Here is a 22,853-nt window from a genome sequence, read left to right as displayed (position 1 = left end):
TGGCTGTAGGCCGCAATCATCCAATTTAACAGGTATAAATGCTTAAAATACATCACCTAGCATGTAATACATCTATATAAGTTTCGCTTTTTTAAACTGAATTATTAAATTTCTAATTGTATTCTAATTTAGATTCATCCGTTTGGTCATTTTCGAAAATATTTTAATATGTGAATGTTTTTCTATTAATAAATGTGATGGCAAGGCCACTGCCTATGAGAGAGCAAGGTGTGGTGTTCCCAGCACTGAGACGTGAGCGGAGAAACCAATGAGAGTGAGGGGATTTCCCCACCCTTCCTCTACGCCGGCGCGAGGCTGCCCTCCACCACCGGCATTCCCAGTATGCACCGCGGAACCAGCAGCAAAAAATAGTCCGCTAACGAAAGGCTGTGAAAAGGGAACCAGAGAAGGGGGTAGCTCACCAGCTAAATTCAAGAGCCTAACTGTATCCAACGTTATCCAGAACCGCTAACATGGCTGACAACGAGAAACTGGACAACCAGCGGCTGAAGAATTTCAAGAATAAGGGCCGAGATTTGGAGGTAAAAGTTGTGCAGATAGGAGTCTCCGCTTACGGTTGGCGCTGCCGCCGCCACCGCTGCTGCGTTCACGGCCAGCGTTTGCCTCTCGGCTCCGCTGTGACGTCGTTTCTAATTTCCACTCATTTGGAAATCTGTTGCGTGAACCCGGCCAGGGCCTTCACATGTAACCCAGTAAAGACCACTGGGCTCGGTTGGGTGGTTAACCCTGTTTGGGTTTTTGGTGACGTTACACCAGCAGACCGCGCTGCTTGTTAAACATGTCAGAAAAGCCTCCGCTGGGTAAGCTAGGCCCGCGGGGGGCATGCTAGCTCAACTGAAGCATGTCATTTCCCGAGTCCTTTTAGCTCGGTGTCAAATGTAAACCATTTGATAAAAGTTTATGTAGTAAAGCTAAATGTTAGAGCTGTTAAAATATAAGTATTCACTTAATGACTTTGTAAGCATGACAGTAGATTAACGTAACTTTAGCACTGCAGCAGGCTAACCTGCTTAGCTTGGTAGCTGCATTTCCACCCATCCCCCGTCCCGATAATCAAAAACAATGGCGGAAACCCGTTAGCTTCTTAGCTGCCCCGTTAGTTTGCTGTAAAGTCGTATAAATAATACAACTTTGACTACGTGTCTAAACTAAGTATACTTAAAACCCATTGCCCACTTTTTGAGCCTGAATCCATGATTGACAGATCAAAGCTAAACGTGCTAGCGAATGTCGGATCAATACATTTCCAGGTGATTTACAGTCAGCTCGGCGTGTCAGGGTCTCATGGAGGCCGGTGGCTATCGATATTTATCTAGATGGGCCCACTTGTGTGTATAGTTACAATTTATTCATACGTCCTGTTTGGCAAGAACTTTATGCTAGCGGGACGGGCCTCAAGTGCCATGTCGTCTTTTAGTGTGGTAACAACTGGAGCTGTACATAAAGGTACTTCAATGGTGAACACACCCTTTATCTCTAAACAAGCATCAGGCCATTAACCAAACTGTATTTGCTCATGTAAATGTCATTAAAGATATGCTAAAGTGCCCTTTTGTTAAGACACACATGGTTGAATTCAATTCAGGACACCGATGCAACTTCCTTGCATTTAATGTTGTCTTCGTGATTGGGCTAAAATTTATCAGTGGTGCTACCAATTCAAATGTAGAAGCTCCCGCAAATACATACCCAGCTGTGCACATTCTAATAACACCCCTTAGTGGGATCCAACCACAAATTTAACTTTTTAACCATAAGAAAATGTACATAACTCTGGTTTGATGTGATACTTGAACTTTAGACTAGATATGAGGTGCTATAAAATTCTCAAGGTATAATTCATTTAGTTTTTTTAAATAGCACTTTTTCAAAACCAATGCCACATTAAGGCAATTTGCAATAAAACGGACCCAAATTCTATTCAGAAATAATTTAAACAAATTAATCCAGTCATATGCAGTTTAAAACTCAATTCATACATCCAAAACTGATCTTGACGAAAATACAGTGCACCAAATTTTTGTTTTAAAACACCATTTTGCGAAAAGTTATCCAAGAAAACTCAGCTGATTGAATCTTTGCAGTCGTTGACTTTGAGGCAAAGCTTTCTCCAGTCAAAGCATGTGGATTGTTAGAGTATTTGTGTAGAGTAACACAAATATAACAAGCTGATACTAGTTTGTAATTAATCTGGCCATTTGCTTGAGTAGTCAGCCTGCAGCCTACTGCTCAACAGACAGACGCATGCAACTTGCCAACTGTAGTTTTAAAACAGTGATACTTCAATAAGAGTGATGAGAGGTGCCCCTTTAGTTTTTTTTTGTGACCATAAATATTTTCAGACAGAGAAATTTGTCCAAGTGCTAAGCAATGGACAAGTGGAGGTACCCTCTTTTAGCCAGCCGATTGGCAATCCACAGCAACAGGTGGGTGAGGGGCAGTTCTGCTTCACTAAAGATGCAACTAAAAAATGTGATTACTGTGAAAAGTTCAAAATTTTTTATCACTTGTTTCAGAAAGTGAAGCTCGTAGATTCATTACAGTGCAATATTTCATGCCTTTCTTTCTTGTAATTTTGATGATCTGAGCTTACAGATAATGAAAGCCCACAATTTGGTGTCTCAGAAAATTTGAATTTAATGAAAGAGTTATAGCATATTCATAGAAAATTGAGTGGAAGGAAAAATGTGTGGTAGGAAAATGTGCACTAACGGCAGCCTTGAGAGGATTGTCAAGCAAAATCCATTCAGGTAGCTTCACAAGAAGTGGACTGAGGCTGGTGTCAGCGCATCAAGAGCGTCTATACACACACACACACACACACTCTACACATGGGCTACGAATGTTGCGTTCCTTGTGTCAAGCCACTCCGGAACCTGAGACATCACAAGGGTCTTACCTGGGTTGAGGGGAAAAAGAACTGGACTGTTGCTCATATGAAAGTAAAGTTTACATTTTATTTGAAAATGGAGGTCATGGAGTCTGGAGGAAGAGTGGAGAGGCACAGAATCCACGTTGCATGAAGTCCAATGTGAAGTTTCCACAGTCAGTGATGGTTTGGGGTGTCGTGTTGGTCCACTGGGTTTTCTCAAGTCCGCAGCCAGTGTAGTGGTCTATCTGGAAATTTTGGAGAACTTCATGCTTCCTCCTGCTGACAAATTTTATGATTTCATTTTTCAGCAGGACTTGGCACCTGCCCACACTGCCAAAGGTACCAAAAGCTTTTTCAGTGACCATGGTGTTGCTGTGCTTGATTGGCCTGCAAAATGGCCTGGCCTGAACCTCATAGAGAATATATGGGGTATTGTCAAGAGGAAGATGAGACACCAGACCCAACAATGCAGATGACCTGAAGGCCGCTGTCAAAGCAACCTGGGCTTCCGTTAGACCTCAGCAGAACCACAAGCTGATTGCCTCCATGCAATGCTGCATTAATGCAGTAATTCATGCCAAAGAAGCCCCAACCATTAAGTGCATAGAAATGAACATACTTCTCAGAAACCCGACATTCCTGTTTAAAATATCTTCTTTTTTATTAATCTTATGTAACATTCAAATTTTCTAAGACACTGATTTTTTTCTCTATCTGGAAGTCATAACCATCAAAATTGCGAGACATAAAGGTCTGAAATATTTCACACTGTGAGACCAAAATAGTCACAAAAATATAGAATTTTTCCCAATGTTGGAAATGTTTGAGCTGTACTTGTACGTGCTCCATGGAGTCAGGGAAATATCCCGCCACTTTCTTTGTTATCTCATTTAGACAACTTTAAATCCAAAGAGCATCAGTTTAAACGTTTTAAAACCTCTGTATCTCATTTTGGAGGGAATCTGCTCATGTTTACATTCTTGTTTTCAAGTTAGAATGAGTAAAAATATTATTATTGATGATTGCTAGTTATTAACAGGCATTTATTATCTCTCTGTCCCTTCCAGTTGTTGCTGTGGAGACACAAACTAAATCATAGAAATTCATGCTTTGTGGGTGATAAGACAAATTTATAACTAAATAAAGTATCCCTTCTCCCAGTTTTCATATTTTCATTTCTAAAATTTGTTAGATAATTATTGCTTATCTGTGTTTGGGTTGTTTTTTTTTTTTTTCAAAACTTGTTGCCTAAAAATACTAATGTAGCATTAAACGTTCTCATATAATTCGACTTTTTGCTCAGTTCTGTGTCGTTTATTCAGATTTAATAAAGAACAACTTTATATCATACATATTAGACACATTTTCAAAATTAAAGTGTCTTTAGACAGACTCCTTCCAGTCCACCACCCAAACAACCAGTACAGGAGGCCACTCCTGCGACCTGTAGTTGACCTATGTTGTTATAAATGAGCCTATGATGTTTATTTTACTAAGTGATCAGTTTGTACCATTGCAACAATACATTTACTACATAATTAGCTATGAATTTCCTAAGATGTGTAACCTTGTTTTGTTGCAACTAAAGCAGAGTTCATTAGATCAGACTGGTGTAGGTGTCATATAAAATGTTCAACCACAGTCCATAGATGCATTTGTTGGTAGATTTCTTGTTGTCTAATCTTTATTTGTTTCCTACAGACCATGAGACGACAGAGGACTGAGGTAGTGGTGGAACTCAGGAAGGTAATTACTTGGTTATGTTGTATCATCAACTAAAACTACCCTGTTAGTCTGTGCTCTGGGTGTCATCTATGACCAAATGAAAATGCAGGAATACCTATAATAGTAATACCCCTGCTTGCTATGCCACAGCACAAAAGAGATGAACACCTTCTGAAGAGGAGAAACGTGCCCCATGAAGACATCTGCGAGGACTCTGATGTTGATGGGGATTTCAGATCGGTAAGTTTTGGTTTTTTCTGTCTCACACCTATTTTATCTCCTGGAAATCCAGTTGCTCCAGTAATCATGCTGCTCCACTGAGGCTTCTTTGATTCTCTGAGAATGAATGCCTGGTAAAACATAATCTCATGGGATTGTTTGACAAAGACGTTGGGTATTTTCACAGATGAAATACTCCATGGGTCTGGGGACGATATTACTGTATACCTCGCTAAAGTTCATTCTGTCTGTATACAATATTGTTTTCAGGTTCTTTTGTTATTTGAGAATATTTTGTCTCTGACTTCATCAGAGGTGTCACTAGGTGGTACGTGATGCGTCAAAATCAGCTGTAGTTTCCTGAGGCGGTGTCAACTTGTCAATATAATGAGCTAAAGAGACAACACAAGCAGAGAAGAAACAGGCATTACAGGAACATTTTAAATCTGTGATAGCGGACCATTGCAAACGGGAAAACCAGATTTGGGTTGGGAAAAGGCCGAAAACATCTGCGTGAAAAACAACGGTCAGCGTTGGATCTTGAAGACTAGAAACCAGCCCACACAGCTATGGACCGGGACATGGGGCACCTTCCAGCTTTCCTACAAAAGGAGCGACATTGTCCAACGATGAGCTGGCAGCAGGGAGCGGTGTCGCCTGTCAATATGGTTACAGGTGACACCGCCCCAGGAAACTATGGCTGATTTTTGACACATCACATACCAGCTAAGGACACCTCTGATGAAGACTGAAGTTTCCGTTGAAACAGAAAATATTGTCTAATAACAAAAGAACCTAAAGACTATTATTCTATACTGACAACTTCAAAGTTGACAGTCCAGCAAGCCTGAGTCTTTGACATGTAGAGGGAAGATCTGCCTGTCTGGGTCATTTGTAAATCTATCCTTTATGAACATTATTTATGTTTAATAAAATAGACTGAAATGCTGATCTGAATCAACTTAATGGCCAAGTTTGTGAGTACAAAGGAATTTGATGTCGCTTTCCATTGCTCACATTGAATGTCCAACAATGAATCAGTCTTACTGTTTGTTATGACTATCATCAGAGAGAACTTGACCTATTCGCAGTACACTGTTTTTAGGCAATACTTTTGCCAAGTAATATGCGCTTGTACTAGAGTTGCTCAAAATATCATATTACAATCGGCTGCCATGTTTAGTGGGCTGTATAATTTCAAGTCACACGCATTACCCCTGCATACCAGTGGTACGTTTGGCTAGGTTCAAGGGATTTTTCTGCCCTTGATGCCCAGACTTGGTACTGATTGAAGTGATCGAGCTGCCAAAGCTTACAGAGTGGTGGACGTAGCCTGATGGTGGAGAAGAGAAGAATGAGGAGAATGGGGGTAATTGTAAATGATAAACACTATCTAATATTTGCATGTACAGTACAGACCAAATGTTTGGACACACCTTCTCATTCAAAGAGTTTTCTTTATTTTCATGACTATGAATATTGTAGCTTCACACTGAAGGCATCAAAACTATGAATTAACACATGTGGAATTATATACTGAACAAAAATGAACTGAAAATATGTCTTATATTCTAGGTTCTTCAAAGTAGCCACCTTTTGCTTTGATTACTGCTCCACACAATCTTGGCATTCTGTTGATGAGCTTCAAGAGGTAGTCACCTGAAATGGTTTTCACTTCACAGGTGTACCCTGTGAGGTTTAATAAGAGGGATTTCAAGCCTTATAAACGGGGTTGGGACCATCAGTTGTGTTGTGCAGGAGGTGGATACAGTACACAGCTGATAGTCCTACTGAATAGACTGCTAGAATTTGTATTATGGCAAAAAAAGCAGCTAAGTAAAGAAAAACAAGTGGCCATCATTACTTTAAGAAATGAAGGTCAGTCAGTCCGAACAATTGGGAAAACTTTGAAAGTGTCCCCAAGTGCAGTCGCAAAAACCATCAAGCGCTACGAAGAAACTGGCTCACATGAGGACCGCCCCAGGAAAGGAAGACCAAGAGTCACCTCTGCTGTGGACGATAAGTTCATCCGAGTCACCAGCCTCAGAAATCGCAGGTTAACAGCAGCTCAGATTAGAGAACAGGTCAATGCCACACAGAGTTCTAGCAGCAGACACATCTCTAGAACATCTGTTAAGAGGAGACTGTGTGAATCAGGCCTTCATGGTAAAATAGCTGCTAGGAAACCACTGCTGAGGACAGGCAACAAGCAGAAGAGACTTGTTTGGGCTAAAGAACACAAGGAATGGACATTAGACCAGTGGAAATCTGTGCTTTGGTCTGATGAGTCCAAGTTTGAGATCTTTGGTTCCAACCACCGTGTCTTTGTGCAGCGCAGAAGAGGTGAACGGATGGACTCTACATGCCTGGTTCCCACCATGAAGCATGGAGGAGGAGGTGTGATGGTGTGGAGGTGCTTTGCTGGTGACACTGTTGGGGATTTATTCAAAATTGAAGGCATATTGAACCAGCATGGCTACCACAGCATCTTGCAGCGTCATGCTATTCCATCTGGTTTGGGTTTAGTTGGACCATCATTTATTTTTCAACAGGACAATGACCCCAAACACACCTCCAGGCTGTGTAAGGGCTATTTGACCAAGAAGGAGAGTGATGGGGTGCTGCACCAGATGACCTGGCCTCCACAGTCACCGGACCTGAACCCAATCGAGATGGTTTGGGGTGAGCTGGACCGCAGAGTGAAGGCAAAAGGGCCAACAAGTGCTAAGCATCTCTGGGAACTCCTTCAAGACTGTTGGAAAACCATTCCAGGCGACTACCTCTTGAAGCTCATCAACAGAATGCCAAGAGTGTGTGGAGCAGTAATCAAAGCAAAAGGTGAAGAACCTAGAATATAAGACATATTTTCAGTTGTTTCACACTTTTTTGTTCAGTATATAATTCCACATGTGTTAATTCATAGTTTTGATGCCTTCAGTGTGAAGCTACAATATTCATAGTCATGAAAATAAAGAAAACTCTTTGAATGAGAATGTGTGTCCAAACCTTTGGTCTGTACTGTACCTTCTAATATTGTGATCTTCAATTTTGAGCTATTGGCCATATGATCTTGGAGCTGCAGTATAAAACACTGCAGCTGTCTTTCAGAGCATGCAGTTGAAGCAACCATCAGAGCAGTCTGTGATATACTAAAATGTCACAGAAAAAAGATCAATGAAGACTCCTACCTTCGGTAAAGGTCTCTGGGTTTGGTGGCAATGCCAGATTAAAATGTCCACTCAGCTGTTGAGATTCAATCACTGTAACTACTTTACGGTGCTGAAAGCTGATTCAGAGTGGGCTGCTTTCAGCAGTATGTCAGCAAAAGCTTGCTGGTCAGACTCAGGAGCCTTGTAACTGATGTTGGACTATTTGAGCCGGGCTACAGTAAAGCAAGTCATATTTTCTGACAGGTATTTCTTTTATTTTTTTATTGTTTCAACAAGATTTAAAATTTTTAATCTGTGATTTGTGATATGAAATGTTTACCACAGGCCTTTGATATATCTCTCAGCTATCTATATTTATATCTAACCAAGGGTTACTCATAGTTCCTTTGGATTCATCAGGGCTCATGATCTTTCAAACTTAATAAGAGCTGAGTGGCCCCAACAAGGGACCAGAACCACAACATGTGGAAAAGAGTCTAATTTGAATCTTCAGAAAACTACTTCTAAATTAAATCAAGGGTTAATATTTTTTTTTTATGATTATCACAGTAATTAATCAAAAAACCTTATCAACCAGGAGAGATAAATCGATTTGCAGTGGTTAAATTAAATACATGGTAATAAAATGGTGACAAGTTGGTAGGAAATGGGAGACTGATTGCTGAAGGTGCGACTTGACCTAGAACCTAATCCAGTAGAGACCGTAGACAAGGTCGGTTGACAAAGGGTGATTAGGGTGCCCTGCATGTGTTGCAATTTAATGTAGAAAGCAGCTGTTGAGGCAGAGTGTTATTAATGTGCACAGTCAGACATCTCTCATTGACTGTTGCGTTGCTTAAACTGATTAGTTTGGCCACTTTCTCCATCCTTAAAAACATGTCCGCTTCCTCTTTTCGCTGTGACTCATTCGCTTGTAATATGCAAAAGACGAGGTTTTGCTTGCTCGCAATTTGTTTGCCAGGAAATGCACCATTTAACTTTTCATTATGGTTCCTTTTAAGCTTCATTTTGCTCTTTTAATGTTTTACACATTTTAATTAAAACCTCTAGAATCTGATTTCTGGAAATTTGTCTTTTGCAGCAGAACACCTCTCTCGAAACAATAGTACAAGTAAGTCCATTTCTTACACATCTCTGGGTTGTGCCTTCAAACATTGGTTAAAACAATTTAAAAGTCTACAAATGAAAGTAGGTAGAAAATTTGTTATTTTTCGAGTGGATGTAATTATTTATTTTAAATGCAGTACCACATAACTTTGCTATATTGACTTGCAGAATGCCACCAGTGATAACCAGGGCATCCAGCTGAGTGCTGTTCAGGCTGCCAGGTAAGGAAACATGTCTGTCTCCACTGCTGTTAGCATATAATTAAATTAAGGTGTTTATTATATTTGTTTTATTACACAGTAATAAGGTTTACCATAGAAATTTGAAAACTACATGAAAATATTTAAGGATTTTTGTTTTGAATGTCCTTTTAGGTAATGTTTGATCCAAGAAGTAATTGTTTCTGTCATGGGAATCACATGTTGCACATTAATGTTTAAAAACAGGATTTTAGGAGTTAATTGACTTCAGTAAAGCTGCATCCTGCTGAGATTTTGTTTGCAATGTGAAGAATATTCGCCTGACTGTCGTCATGACTCCCATCTGGCTCGCAGGTGTATTTATAAGCTGCTGGTTCTGCACTTGGACGCCACCGCTTGGTTTCAGCAGGCTCTCTGGGTTTAGCTGATTGACTCTTGTAAAATTGTGTTTCAGTGTTGCATTTTCAGAGGCTGACAGTTTTCCTTTCCACCTCATCTGTTTAATGCATGCTGCAAAAGGCCATGTAGCTCAATCATGCTGCCCTCTAGAAGTGAGCTGAAAGCTGCTAAAATGCATGATCTTATTTATATTTAACGCCTTTTTTTCTGTGCTGCTTTTGTTAATTAATTGCATCACAGCTATGCCGCTCCTGATTTGGAGCTTCTAACTCTGCTCTCATTTTCTGCAGTGCAGGGAACTCTTTGCTTTTCACATTTCATTGTTTTTTGATTTGTTCTTTTGAGCTGCAGACGGGCGTCTTATTATCCGTAGAGCTCATATATGTTGTTTAATGGAACTGACTGGTTTAAGAAATGCTCCTCATAACTCAGACCTGGATTTCTAGCTGCTGGGAGATGTTAGACAGAACGGAGAAGATTTCTGCACACTGTTTTAGGGAGATTTTTGAAATTATAACTGTTGATTTGTACTTGACAGGCTTATAAATAGGACTGCATTATTTTTAGCAAAACTTGCGCTTTTAGATTTCTAGACAATATTGTAATTATGATTTCCACTGTGGGAAACCCACATTTTTTTGTCTTCAGTGTTTCCATCGTTTTTCAGTAATCTTTAATGTTTGCAGTTGTTATTTAAACTGGGTGTTAGCATCTGTTGTGAGCGTTTTAATATAAAATGAATACACATTTGTCCTTTCCAGTAGTGTCAGACTGATATTCAGCACGCCATCACTTGTCAAAATGTGTGCAGCTCTGCTTAGAACCGTAGTTGCAAAAAGGCTGTTTTAAATTCAATTTTAACTGTTTGTGATTAGGAATCTTTTAAGTGACTTGGCCGCCATTCACAACGTCTCCATCAATATTAGCTTAAAGTTGAAAGGCAGTGTTTATCATCTTCAACTTCTCTTCACACTAATGTGCCTGAAGCGGCCCAAACGTAATTTCAGTCCATTTTTGGTCTCCCAAACCCTTGAGTCAGCATCTGATGCAAATGCTTCCTTGTTCTCCCTCACCAACTGTGCTCTGTGGCAGCGGGGGTTAAAATGGGACGAATCTGTTACTAAACTCAAGCTAAGCTGGGCGCTGTATCTGGACTAGAACTGGAGCTGGATCCTGATGATTCTGTTAGCTTTTTCTCTGTATGTGCTTAATTTTTCTGTCTGGGTTCCCATGTTGTGATGTTTCCTTTATATTTTTATAGGAAGTTGTTATCCAGTGACCGTAATCCTCCCATAGATGACCTGATTAAGTCGGGGATCCTTCCTATACTGGTCCACTGCCTGGACAGAGATGACAAGTAAGCTAGCTGAGGTTCTATCTGCAGAAATGACTGACGCTTTATTTTTTCTAATATGTGATAATTATAGTCAGTTAGCCTCATTCTTTGATCCTGATCGGTGTTCTGCAGATAAGGTAGAGTTTCGCCTTGCTCACATCTGAATAATGTTGCTGTTATGTAAATATATTCCAGTTTTTCTCCAGAAGGCGAATGACTAATCAGTATTCTGATACTCTTGAACTCTGCTGCAGAACCAATCAGTCGCTGTGCTTTTCCCTCAGCCCATCTCTGCAGTTTGAAGCAGCCTGGGCTCTAACCAACATCGCGTCGGGGACCTCAGAGCAAACCCAAGCTGTGGTTCAGTCCAGTAAGTTCCACTCTGTCACAAAATAACAAATCTTTTCACAAGAGGATTGGCCCAGAGGAACCCTGTATACAGCTCCACCAGTTAAATCACAGTATTCACACAAAGCAAAAAATGTAACATGATTTACTTGTTTTGTTTTAAGGGAACAAGTATTCCTCCGGCTGCTTTAAAACAAAAATGTTTCTACGGCAGATAGAAAAGTAAAATAAAGCAGATCATCAGTTTTCTAGTAAAGCTCTTTCTAAGATTCAACAGATCCCTGGCATCTCATCCAAAGCATTTTAAGCTGCAGAAACAGTATGACAGAACAAAAATTTGTTGTTTTAAAGGGTTTGTTACACTTTAAAAGTGTTGTCTTACTTGTGTCAAAAGTAGATTTTTCTTTCTATCATTGTTCTGAGCTTTTTGAGGCTCTTTAGAAATTAGGTTTCTAACAAAAAGAACAGAGTGGCATTTAACAATTTTTAAGATTGTCAACCTGAAGTTTTTGACAAACTGAAAAGTTTCCATGATCTGATTTGTTTCTTGAAACCGCATTAAAAGCAGCATTTCTCCACGGTCTTAAAGCCTTTAGTCCAATAATTTTAAGTCTTCACTTTTTTTTTTTTTTTTTTTTTTTTTTGATATGTCCAAATTTTCCACATTGGGTTTTTAAATTTAGATTAAATTAAATTTAAGTTGAATCTTAAGTAGGGATTAACAGTATACCTGCACCATCCCAGCAGTCATCATGTTGTATTTGTTTGGTCACGTGACAGTGGTGCAGCGCAGGACTGTGGGGTTATAACTGAAGCAGAAAAGCAACGTCGGCAGTGTGGTCGTTTTTTTGTTTGTTGTTGCAATCGGCATTAACAGCAGCTATATATTAATATCAGATAACGATATCAACCCAAATTTTCATATCAGCGAATTCCTAATCTTAAATTTAATTGTTCACCTTTTAGTTTTTTTCCTTTCGAGTAACTTTTTGCTTCTGAAAATGTGTTAATGCAGGTTTACAGAATTAAAATCGAACCTTACTGTTGTATCATTCACTGTAATTAAAGTCTGTTCTGCTGAACTCTATTAAGACATAAACATGTAAAGAAAACCACGCATAAAGTGGTTTTTATTGCAGACATTTATCAGTTTTCTAAATTGAGCTAGAATGTATTTCTTGTATTTGATCCTCTCTATCTAAAGCTTTATGTATTTGGAGCTGTGTCTGCATCACCCTGTCCGTTTTATTATTTGTGAAGATGCTGTGCCGCTGTTCTTGAGGCTGCTCCACTCTCCTCATCAGAATGTGTGTGAACAGGCCGTCTGGGCCCTGGGAAACATCATCGGTGAGTAACCGCTGCTTTCTCCCCGTTCTGTTTACTGCTGGGATGAATAATATCTCTTAACGCTTCCTCTTGATGAGGCAACGGGCATTTAATGTTTGACAAGGGAGGTCAGCAGGAAGCGCTTTACTGTCGTGCTCGTACAACCCAGAACAGCATGGCTGCGTCTTACTTACTGGTTTATTGTTTTAAAGTACAGTTAAAAACCCGTGCTTTCCATACATGTGTTCAGGTGATGGTCCACAGTGCAGAGACTATGTGATCAGCTTGGGAGTGGTCAAGCCCCTGCTGTCCTTCATCAGTCCCTCCATCCCCATCACCTTCCTCCGCAACGTCACCTGGGTCATGGTCAACCTGTGCCGCCACAAGGACCCTCCACCTCCGATGGAGACGATCCAAGAGGTGTGTGTGTGTGTGTGTGGGGAGATAAAAACATGTATATGAGCACAATTATTTTAGGACTGGTTATCAGGAAAGCTTTGTGTTTTTATGAGAATGTTTTGGAAGGATTGCTTTTAGCTGTGAGGTGAATATGTTAGATTATGTTGCATGAGGTTTTCGCGGGTTATTCTGCAAGTTCCAGTCCGTTTTAAAAAGATGACATTTCAGAACCTCATGTGACAATGAGGGATTGGATGCTGAAGCTTTTTCAATTACTAATAGCATTATTTCTTCTCAGATCCTGCCTGCTCTCTGTGTGCTGATTCACCACACTGACGTCAGTGTAAGTGTAGAGATCTTAAACAGAAATGAATATCTTTTTACTTTGGTTTGGACACAGATAAGTTCTTAAGAACCAGCACAGGTCAGTAGAGCTAAAAAGAAAAAACTTGTATTAATATTTTTTTTGTTGTTGTTTCCAGATCTTGGTGGATACTGTCTGGGCTCTGTCTTACCTGACGGATGCTGGGAATGAGCAGATACAAATGGTCATTGACTCTGGCATTGTTCCCCACCTGGTACCACTACTCAGTCATCACGAAGTTAAAGTTCAGGTATAAAGAGGAAGCAAGAATGCTTAGAATGGGGTGTTAATCGGGTCTTTTAGGCAAGGGTTGCAGAAATCTAAAGCACACCTGCAGTGGACTCATGGAGACATGTTATCTGGACTGATATATCATGCCTGTCTGCTGTTGTCAATGTCTGGACAACAGCAAGTTTGGTTAAAAGGGGGTTATGGGGCTGTTGGGACTGAAAGTAGAACTCACTGCTGCAGCGTGTTGGTACATTTTGGACAGCTTTACGCTCCCAACTTTGTGTGAAGTTTAAGGATGGACCTATTCTCTTGCAACAGGACTTTGAACCAGTGCACAAAGCAAGGTCCAGAAAGATGAGGAATGAATTCGGTTTGGAAGAGCTAGAGTGACCAGCAAAGAGTCCTGGCAACAACTCCAGGATAAATTAGAGCTGAGACTATGAGCCAGTCCTTCTTGTCCAACATCAGTGTCTGACCTCATAGATGTGCTTCTGGAAGATAGCCATCAGTTCTCCATAAAACAAACCTTGTGGACATCCTTGCCAGAAGAGTTGAAAGAGGCACAGTTAAAAAGGCTGTGGCGACGTCATATGAAGCCCAGTAAGTTATGATTAGGACGTCACTCAAATTCGTGTCTTTAGCCTCAGAGCATAATTATCCAAATCATATGATTTAGACAATTGTGCTGTGAGACTAAAGATACGTAGAGGACGGCAAATGAGCTAATACTTTTGGCAGTATTGATTAAATGTTCATATACTTAAAAACTCTGTAGCTTTAAGGTGACGTAAAATAACTCGCTACATTAAATCACTGTTACACTAACTCACTCAGCATTGGCTTTCAGGAAGCTGTGGTCTCAAATTTTCAAATGTGATTTTGAACCGGTGACGTGTGTTTCCATTAGCAAAAAGAGGTTCCCAAGCTTGAACTCTGGTTTAACTCGGGCAAAGCAGAATACTTCATTCTTCTGTGGGAACCGTAACATCACCCGTGGGCGAAGACGGAGCATGTTCCTTATAAACATTATTTATGTATGCAAAAACACACTAAACACGCATTGTATAACTACTGGTTTCTTTTACAATTGCGGGAGCTGAACATATGCAAACGAAAACATTGTACATGCCATTGTTCTTGCACGGAGTCGCCGTCTCCTTTCCCCGTATCTGCATGCAGCTCCACTGTGTCGCTACCAAGACCCCCCACCCAGGAATGAGAGTTTTTCTGGGGGAAAACGCTATTAGATTGATCGGGACAACCTAGAATCACTGGCTCCAATACAGTTTTGCAACCCATGCAAGATTGGGAGTTTTAAATAGCTTAAGAATACTTTGATTGGGGACCGCCATGATTTAGGATGAGAAGTTTTGGAACTCGGTACATATCATTATTTTGTGCATCAGACATAAGTCATGTCTGATCAGTGCCAAATATTTTTATATAATTACTGTGATGGCAACACATCTGACTCCAGAGGCTCGTCATTTCTGCTTTCTGAAAACTTGACACCAACCTTATTTTTCCTCTCGCTGTGACTAAGTTTACTTCCTCACCTCCTGACCTGATATGTTTTCTGGTTCCTCCCGACATCCAGACTGCTGCCCTAAGAGCCGTTGGCAACATAGTGACTGGAACAGACGAGCAGACGCAGGTGGTCCTCAACTGCGACGCCCTCAGCCACTTCCCATCACTCCTCACTCACCCTAAAGAGAAAATCAACAAGGTAAGGCCTTTGTCATTTTTACTCCACACAGACAAGCTTGAAAAGAAAACTCCACCCTTTGTCTGGAAGTGATGAAATCTGAGACATTGTGCAGGTGTGTGTGTGTCTGGGGGGGGGGGCTTAGATAGGTAATAGTAAGAAGTCACAACAAGAAGATTCATGAGGATGAAGACGGTGAAGACCGGCCACTTGTAGTCAGTGACAGATCAGGGTGGGATATAGGTGTGTTTGTCGGAGTGAGTGTGTTTGTTATCATGGGTCGGAGGAGTACAGGGTGCTGAAAAATCTCTGCTGATATCGGAGTGCATCTGAGACCAGTCATTAAAAAAAACAAGGCCTTGTTTGTGACTGGACGATGATTGGAGCCACAAATCACCCCCTCCCCACCCAAAGCACTGTTGTCTCTACCAGAGGTCAACACGTTCGGGTCGACCTCTGGATTCTGATCCAACTCATCCGTTTCCTCCTTTTTTTGTAAGCCTTCAACCACTGAACATTGAAATCGCAGGTGCTCAGTCCATCAGGATTCATTCATGTATTCGACCTGTTTGTCCTGCAGGAGGCAGTGTGGTTCTTGTCCAACATCACAGCTGGTAACCAGCAGCAGGTGCAGGCTGTCATTGATGCAAAACTGGTCTCCATGATCATCCACCTGCTCGACAAGGTTTGGATCGTGTGGTTTTATTGTTGTAAGGAAAACTTTACTAAAAAAAAATGAGAAGATGTGTTGCTTATGCTGCATGTGTAAATTTTAGGGCGACTTTGGCACTCAAAAAGAAGCAGCCTGGGCCATCAGTAACTTGACGATAAGTGGGAGGAAAGATCAGGTAAAATATTCTATATCTTTGTTGCTCTTGTTAATTCTGGTTCCTGCTATTTGTTTTTTTTTTTTTTGCTCACACCTTGTTCACAAAACGCTACCAGCAGATGTTTCTCTGTTAAATTAGAAAGGCTTTACAAAAGGTGATATTACTGAAAACACCTCTCATGGATTCATTACACACTGATTTATTTTTAACTCTTTTTTTTTTTTTTACACCCAAAATTCAGTTTCTCTAAAACTTTGAAGATTATATAAGATCAATAAAAATGATTTTAATAAAGAAATATGCCATGGCCTACACAATCATATGGAGACTTGACAGTAACGGACACCCTTAGGTCATCGCTGAAAAGGCTGGTTGTTCAGACTACTGATTGCACACACATTAACGGAAAGTTGAGTGGAAGGAAAAAGTGTGGTAGAAAAAGGTACACACTTAATTGATAAATAAACATTTTTGGTATTTTAATTTTAGATGCGCCTGTGTGTTTGAAAAAGGCATGAGAAATGTAAAGATGGTAGTTACCCTTAATATACCATTAGAACCACCTTGAATGTATATATCTATATATATAATTTCTTCTAAAGATTTGTCCTTGTCTGAATGTGTCGTCCACAGGTAGCACACCTCATAGAGAAGCAGGTGATCCCTCCATTCTGCAACCTGCTCACAGTTAAGGACGCCCAAGTCGTTCAAGTTGTTCTCGACGGCCTCAGTAATATCCTGAAGATGGCCGACGATGAGGCAGAAACTATTGCCAATCTCATTGAGGAATGTGGAGGTAGGTTTAGCTGCCGCCATGTCTTTTATGGCTTTGGTTTTAATCATGCGCAATCACCTTTGACCTTTTTTGTTCTGCAGGGCTGGAAAAAATTGAGCTTCTGCAAAACCATGAAAACGAAGATATCTACAAACTGGCATATGAAATTATAGATCAATACTTCTCATCTGATGATGTAAGTGACACAAAAATGAATACTATATTTTTAACAAGTTTAATAAAGACTTGCTCATTGTTATTATGTATTTGTGCAGCACTGTTTAAAGGTTCAAACTTCATACTTTATTTACTTTATGAGACAAACTTTCCTGCAATCTCTGAAAATGGTCGGAATCAGTAGTTCTTCAGTCCTTTTGTCCTTTGGTTGTCTTTTTCCGCACACTTTCAGTACAGTCCTTGCACCAGAGCATACTGGGGAGGATCAAGAACAACTGTCAAGCCAAAAACACTTATCTTAACAGTATCAGAATGTTATTTGTTTCAGAAATCCAACCTCAATCTTCTACTTTTACACAAATTTACCCTGAGGTCATCGCTGAAAAAGCTGGTTGTTTAGAATACTGAATGAGCGCATATTAATGGAAAGTGTGGTTAAAATAAAAGGTGCACACCTAATAGGTGTACATATTTCATATGTCTGGCTATTGTCTTGCATGGACTTGGATGGTTTGTTGGCTTTTTAAAACCGATTCTTTGCAGAATTGTCTTTATTGTCGCAGCCCTGGTTCAAACCTTAAGGATTAGAGCTGCGCAATAAATCGTGATCACATCATCAATATGTCCAAAATAACAATAGCAAACAACTGCTTGGATGCAATATTTGCTACACCGTTATATTTTAAGGACTATGCTCTGCATCGTAATCGTGTAATTGGCCGGTTGGACTGACTGCAGGTGGCGCTGATGACCGATCTCTTTGTATTGAGGCAAATCCGATTTAGAAATAAGATGAAGGACCAGAAATGCCCCCTTAATGGTTTTTTTTCTTTTTCTTGATCAGCTCTAGTCAGTAAACACAAACAGCATGTATTTTGATGCACTTTTTTAAAGTTAAATGACAGCTAGATTAAGGTTACTGACCTGCTTTGATGCACGGTTGTGGAGAGTTTTATAATCCGTGAATTTTCTCTTGAAATCAAAAACCTCTAGTCCAATCGGAAAGTCTGGGGCGCATATTTTTCTCCATCTGGGCTCATTGTGCTAAAAAAAAAAAAAATCTGAATCGGTCAAAATCGTAATTGACATGTCGGACCTATTTAAAAAAAATTCTAATAATAATAAACAATTAAAACAGGAAATGGTGTAAATCCAGCAATGATTCCTTTGCTTTTAGAGTTTTATGTAGAAAGTTCTGACCAGTCGATAAAGTAATGTACAGATAAAAATTGTTTATTACTATTTGTTACCAACCGGGTTAGCGTGCATCTGCAAATATTTGCAAAAAAAAAAAAAAAGCTTCTGAAATCTTCCACTGCATTGAACCAATGTACTTTCTGACTTTTTGGATTTTTTTTTTTAAACTCGAGAAGGTTTCCGTCACCAGTGGGAATGAGCCGAGGTCTTAAACGGTTATTATTTCATACCTCGCTCAGATATTCTGTTCCTGCACTTTAAAGTCTTATCAGATGCCGGAGAAAGTACTGGCAAATCTAGAATTTGTTCCAGCGTAGAGGAAAGCAATGTTTCCCCTCCCATGGAGTCAGCTGGCTCATAGAAAGTTCCTAACCTTCCCAGTGCTTAGAAAGATTAATTTACATACATGAAAAACATAAATGTTTAGGGTGAGGTAACTGAAGGTGCCTCAAAATCACAACAAATGTTAAATAAAACATGTTTTTGATTCTGTCTTCCATGTAAACAGCCATTGTCCTGCATTAACTCACTTTTGGGTCAGACTAAGTCACCAGCCTCCTCTTTTCTCATCTCAATTGATCTTGTATAGCATTATTTTTCTTGGCATGCTGCACACTGCTAACTCTCTTTCCTCGTCGCTTCTTCAGATTGACGAAGACACCAGCCTGGTCCCAGACGCCATCCAAGGCGGGACTTTCAGCTTTAACTCAGCCAACGTGCCAGCCAAGGGGTTCCAGTTCTAGACGTCACCTGGGGGGTTATTCTGGAGTTTTGTTCGCGATGCAGCACCCTGTTCAACATAAACCAATTAGGAGAGAAAGAGCGAGAGAGAGCGAGTGTGAGAAATTCGATCCATTGTGCTTGGCTCGTGGGATCCATGGCTGCATCTTATCTGAGAGAAAAATATGTGGATTTCATTTGGCATTCCAGGGGAACCAGCCCAAATGAAGTTTGAGATGGCGAGTGGGTGCGAGTGAGAATGAGTGGCTACATGTTGCAAAAAAACATAAAAAAGAAGCAAAACATCTACATCGAATGCGTTGAGACACGCCGACGTAACTTCTGTGTTATCAGAGCTGTCGACTTTGGAAAACTTCAAACGACAACACAAAAAAAAAAGCCTTGGATGTCTGTCCAGGGGGAATCATGGACATTTAAAATAGGAAATCAAGACCTCTTGAAATATCACAAGAAAAAGCAGATATGAGTATAATTATGAACAGAGATGAACCACAAATAGTCACAATATGGCGGTCCTCTCGACATGAGAGAGCGCCACCCATGATGCGCCCCTCCCCCAACCGGCCACGTTTATCAGACACAAGTGTGAATGGACTCATTGTGTATGAATGTCTGGACTCAGCGCTGAGGAGCCAGGTTCATCTCCTCCGAGACGCCCCCTGATTGGGCAACCATCCTCAAACCCCCCGCCCCCACCACCTGTCTCCCCTCAGTGGGCGGGGCCAGGAGTTCGACTGAAGGCGTCGCATGTGCGAGAGAGTGGACGGATGAGTTGTGTGTGCGCTTGGCTGCGTGCGTGACTGGGAAGTGTGCGAGTCTGAGTGAGAGCGCATGCAGAGAACGAAAAAGATACAAAAACGACGACATCTGAAGAGAAACGCAACAACACGTTAACACAAAGGTTGCAGGAAAGAAATCCGGCCTTCTGAGCGAGGGTGATCCTCAAATCTCTGAAAGGAAGAACTTTGGAAAATGGAAAAAAAAATCATCACAAAGATTAATATTTTTTGTTCAGAATTATTTTAAGTTAGTATTAATTGACACTGGACATTGTTTCTGGTAGGTGTGGAGGAGCAGCAGTGCGTTGAATTAAGATGCTTTTGGGCTTTTCTTTTTGCCTCCAGTGTGTTCCTTTTTTTATTATTTTTATTTTTCAGCTTTTAGTTTCACTGCTTTTCTGTAAAGGTGAATGATGATGATCATCATATTCCATTCTTCCACCTGAACACCGGACGTGGGCTTGATGCTGTGAAATTCAGACTCCTCCACCATAATCAACCGAATCCTCTTGTAACCTCCTCATCTTTCTTCATTTTACAGCTTAATCACTGCTTTGGAGTACCATTGCCACCGCTTTGAGTATCGCCACAGGAGAACAAATCGATGGCCACGTTACGTAGGATTGTGAATCATAACCCTTGCATGTACTAGCACAGTTATTTTTAGGGTATTTTAGTTTCCTTAGGCTGTGAATACAGTGTAATTTTCATTTTAAGTAATACTGTGCTTAAATGTTACATGTGCCCCTTTTCCCTTTCTCCTCACTATTGTCAAATTTGCTAATTAATCTGTATGGTTTTGCACATGTACTGCAAAGTGAGGCCTGGGTGAGTGTTGGTGGGTTTCAACCCCCCCAAAACGACCCTTTACATTATGCATCACTCAGCCACAGTCTTTGTCGTCTTTCTTAAGTAATCTAATGATACTTTTTAGTGCTACTTGAGAATATAATTACTTTATTTCAGGAGCAGCAGTTGGTGAAATTGCTGATGTATCTCAGCTCGACATGGAGGGGATTTAACCTTCCTCCTCTCAAAGTCAAAAGGTGTCCCATGTGTCAGACTGGAGCTGTTCAAAGCGGGTTTACCTGAATAATAAATAAACCCATGAACAAGTTTGCCGTAACTTAAGTACCTTGCAGAGTCCTCTCCCTTTACCCCTCTTTGCTCTTCTACAAGCTAAATGTAAAAGCTTAAACCTCTTTGTTTTTTTGTTTTTTTTGTTGACTTCAAACACTGTAGTAATGATTATACATTGTGCTCATAAACCTTCTGTTGAACATAGGGGTAATATTTTTTTGTTTTTTGCAGCATTCCTTGTTAGCAAAGTGGTTTCAAATCTTAAAAATTCTGACCTGGAATAATGGAGAAAGCCTAAAAACCTTTTTTGGGTGGAAGGGGGAAGAGGAAGGCTAAAGGATAGGTTGTCTTCATGAAAATAAATAGTGAAACCCAAACTGAGAGACTGAGTGTGGGTGTATGTGTGCTCTGTGAAAAATTTATTTATCTGGACCCATCTCGGACCCACATGTTGCCATTTAGCCCCTTTCAATTTTCTACCTGTAACACCATATTGTATTTCTGTACTTAAATGGTATACATCACTTTTAAACTTTTTGTGAAGCATGAAAGAAACAAGTGAGCGTGTGGCAGCCAAAAAGTCATGATGCATTTGGAACGCTGATCTCATCATTGTCCACCCAAGACAAAAGTCTCGGTTTTATCCAATGAGGAGGAAGTCAGGAGAAGCGTAAAGGAAGCTGTAATTTGGAGACCTAATAAACTGGTACCCTGTGAACGGATTTAAAAGCACTCGACCAGATTAGCCTTCTTTATATCAATAATCCATGCAGTGGTTGCAGAATCATCCAATGTTTTACTTGCAGGTGTTTCACAGCACAGCTGTAATGTAGTTCTAAAAACCTAGCTCCACTATGTCATGCCATTCAAACCCAATCACTCAGTTGGTTTCCTCATGACATGTTGCTTTGGCCCTAAAAAGTCACCTGAAGCTAATGCTACGCTCTGCTTCCCATCCAGCAGATGGATGGAAAGGAAGTTAAAACACTGAAATGCAGTGACTGCAGCTGCAAATGATTACAGGTACAGCTCTTTAAAAAAAGATTAGTTTTTCACTGATTTTAGAAAGTGAAAGTTGTATAGATTCTTCACACATAGTGTTTTCAAGCCTTTATGCCATGTAGTTTGATGATTACAGCTTACAGATATTAAAAACCAAGTATCAGAAAATTGTGAGAATGTTAAATATTGGAAACTCATGGTGTCACACCCTAATCAGCTAATTAACTCAAAACACTTGCAAAGCCTTCCTAAGCCTCTCATTCTGGGTCAGAAGGCTACACAATCATGGGGAAGACTGCTGACTGGACAGATGTCAAGAAGACATTCCCACCACAAGGAGTGTTGGCCACAAAAGGTCACCGCTAAAGAGGCTGGTTGTTCAGATTTCTGTGTCCAAGCATATTCATAGAAAGTTGAGTGGAAGGAAAACGGGTGGTAGGAAAAGATGCACTGGCGACAAGTACAGGTCCTTCTCAAAATATTAGCATATTGTGATAAAGTTAATTATTTTCCATAATGTCATGATGAAAATGTAACATTCATATATTTTACATTCATTGCACACTAACTGAAATATTTCAGGTCTTTTATTGTCTTAATACAGATGATTTTGGCATACAGTTTATGAAAACCCAAAATTCCTATCTCACAAAATTAGCATATTTCATCCGACCAATAAAAGAAAAGTGTTTTTAATACAAAAAACGTCAACCTTCAAATAATCATGTACAGTTATGCACTCAATACTTGGTCGGGAATCCTTTTGCCGAAATGACTGCTTCAATGCGGCATGGCATGGAGGCAATCAGCCTGTGGCACTGCTGAGGTCTTATGGAGGCCCAGGATGCTT

General features: G+C 40.3%; 1 protein-coding gene across 1 annotated transcript; it reads left to right on the top strand.

Annotated features, from left to right (window-relative positions):
• The first annotated feature begins 276 nt into the window (after nt 1–276).
• kpna4 (karyopherin alpha 4 (importin alpha 3)) lies at nt 277–21,382 on the top strand. Its single transcript, XM_047391684.1, has 17 exons — nt 277–542; nt 4,595–4,639; nt 4,769–4,858; nt 9,089–9,118; nt 9,283–9,335; nt 10,975–11,070; nt 11,334–11,419; nt 12,658–12,744; nt 12,974–13,143; nt 13,421–13,465; nt 13,605–13,736; nt 15,315–15,443; nt 16,003–16,107; nt 16,199–16,270; nt 16,886–17,048; nt 17,129–17,223; nt 19,049–21,382. The coding sequence occupies exons 1-17, from the start codon at nt 474–476 to the stop codon at nt 19,142–19,144; spliced, it is 1,563 nt and encodes a 520-aa protein (XP_047247640.1). The 5' UTR covers nt 277–473; the 3' UTR covers nt 19,145–21,382.
• The last annotated feature ends 1,471 nt before the right edge of the window (nt 21,383–22,853 follow it).

This window comes from Girardinichthys multiradiatus, chromosome 18 (genome assembly GCF_021462225.1).
Source record: "Girardinichthys multiradiatus isolate DD_20200921_A chromosome 18, DD_fGirMul_XY1, whole genome shotgun sequence".
Taxonomy (NCBI): domain Eukaryota; kingdom Metazoa; phylum Chordata; class Actinopteri; order Cyprinodontiformes; family Goodeidae; genus Girardinichthys; species Girardinichthys multiradiatus.
This window is presented reverse-complemented; position numbering and strand designations above follow the sequence as displayed.

Bases quoted from the DNA above. Each gene is read 5' to 3' on its own strand.
- kpna4 (XM_047391684.1), top strand. From the start codon at position 474: ATGGCTGACAACGAGAAACTGGACAACCAGCGGCTGAAGAATTTCAAG. The intron at 9,119-9,282 runs GTAAGTCCATTT...ATTGACTTGCAG, and splicing joins CTCTCGAAACAATAGTACAA to AATGCCACCAGTGATAACCA. The intron at 16,271-16,885 runs GTAAAATATTCT...TGTCGTCCACAG, and splicing joins TAAGTGGGAGGAAAGATCAG to GTAGCACACCTCATAGAGAA.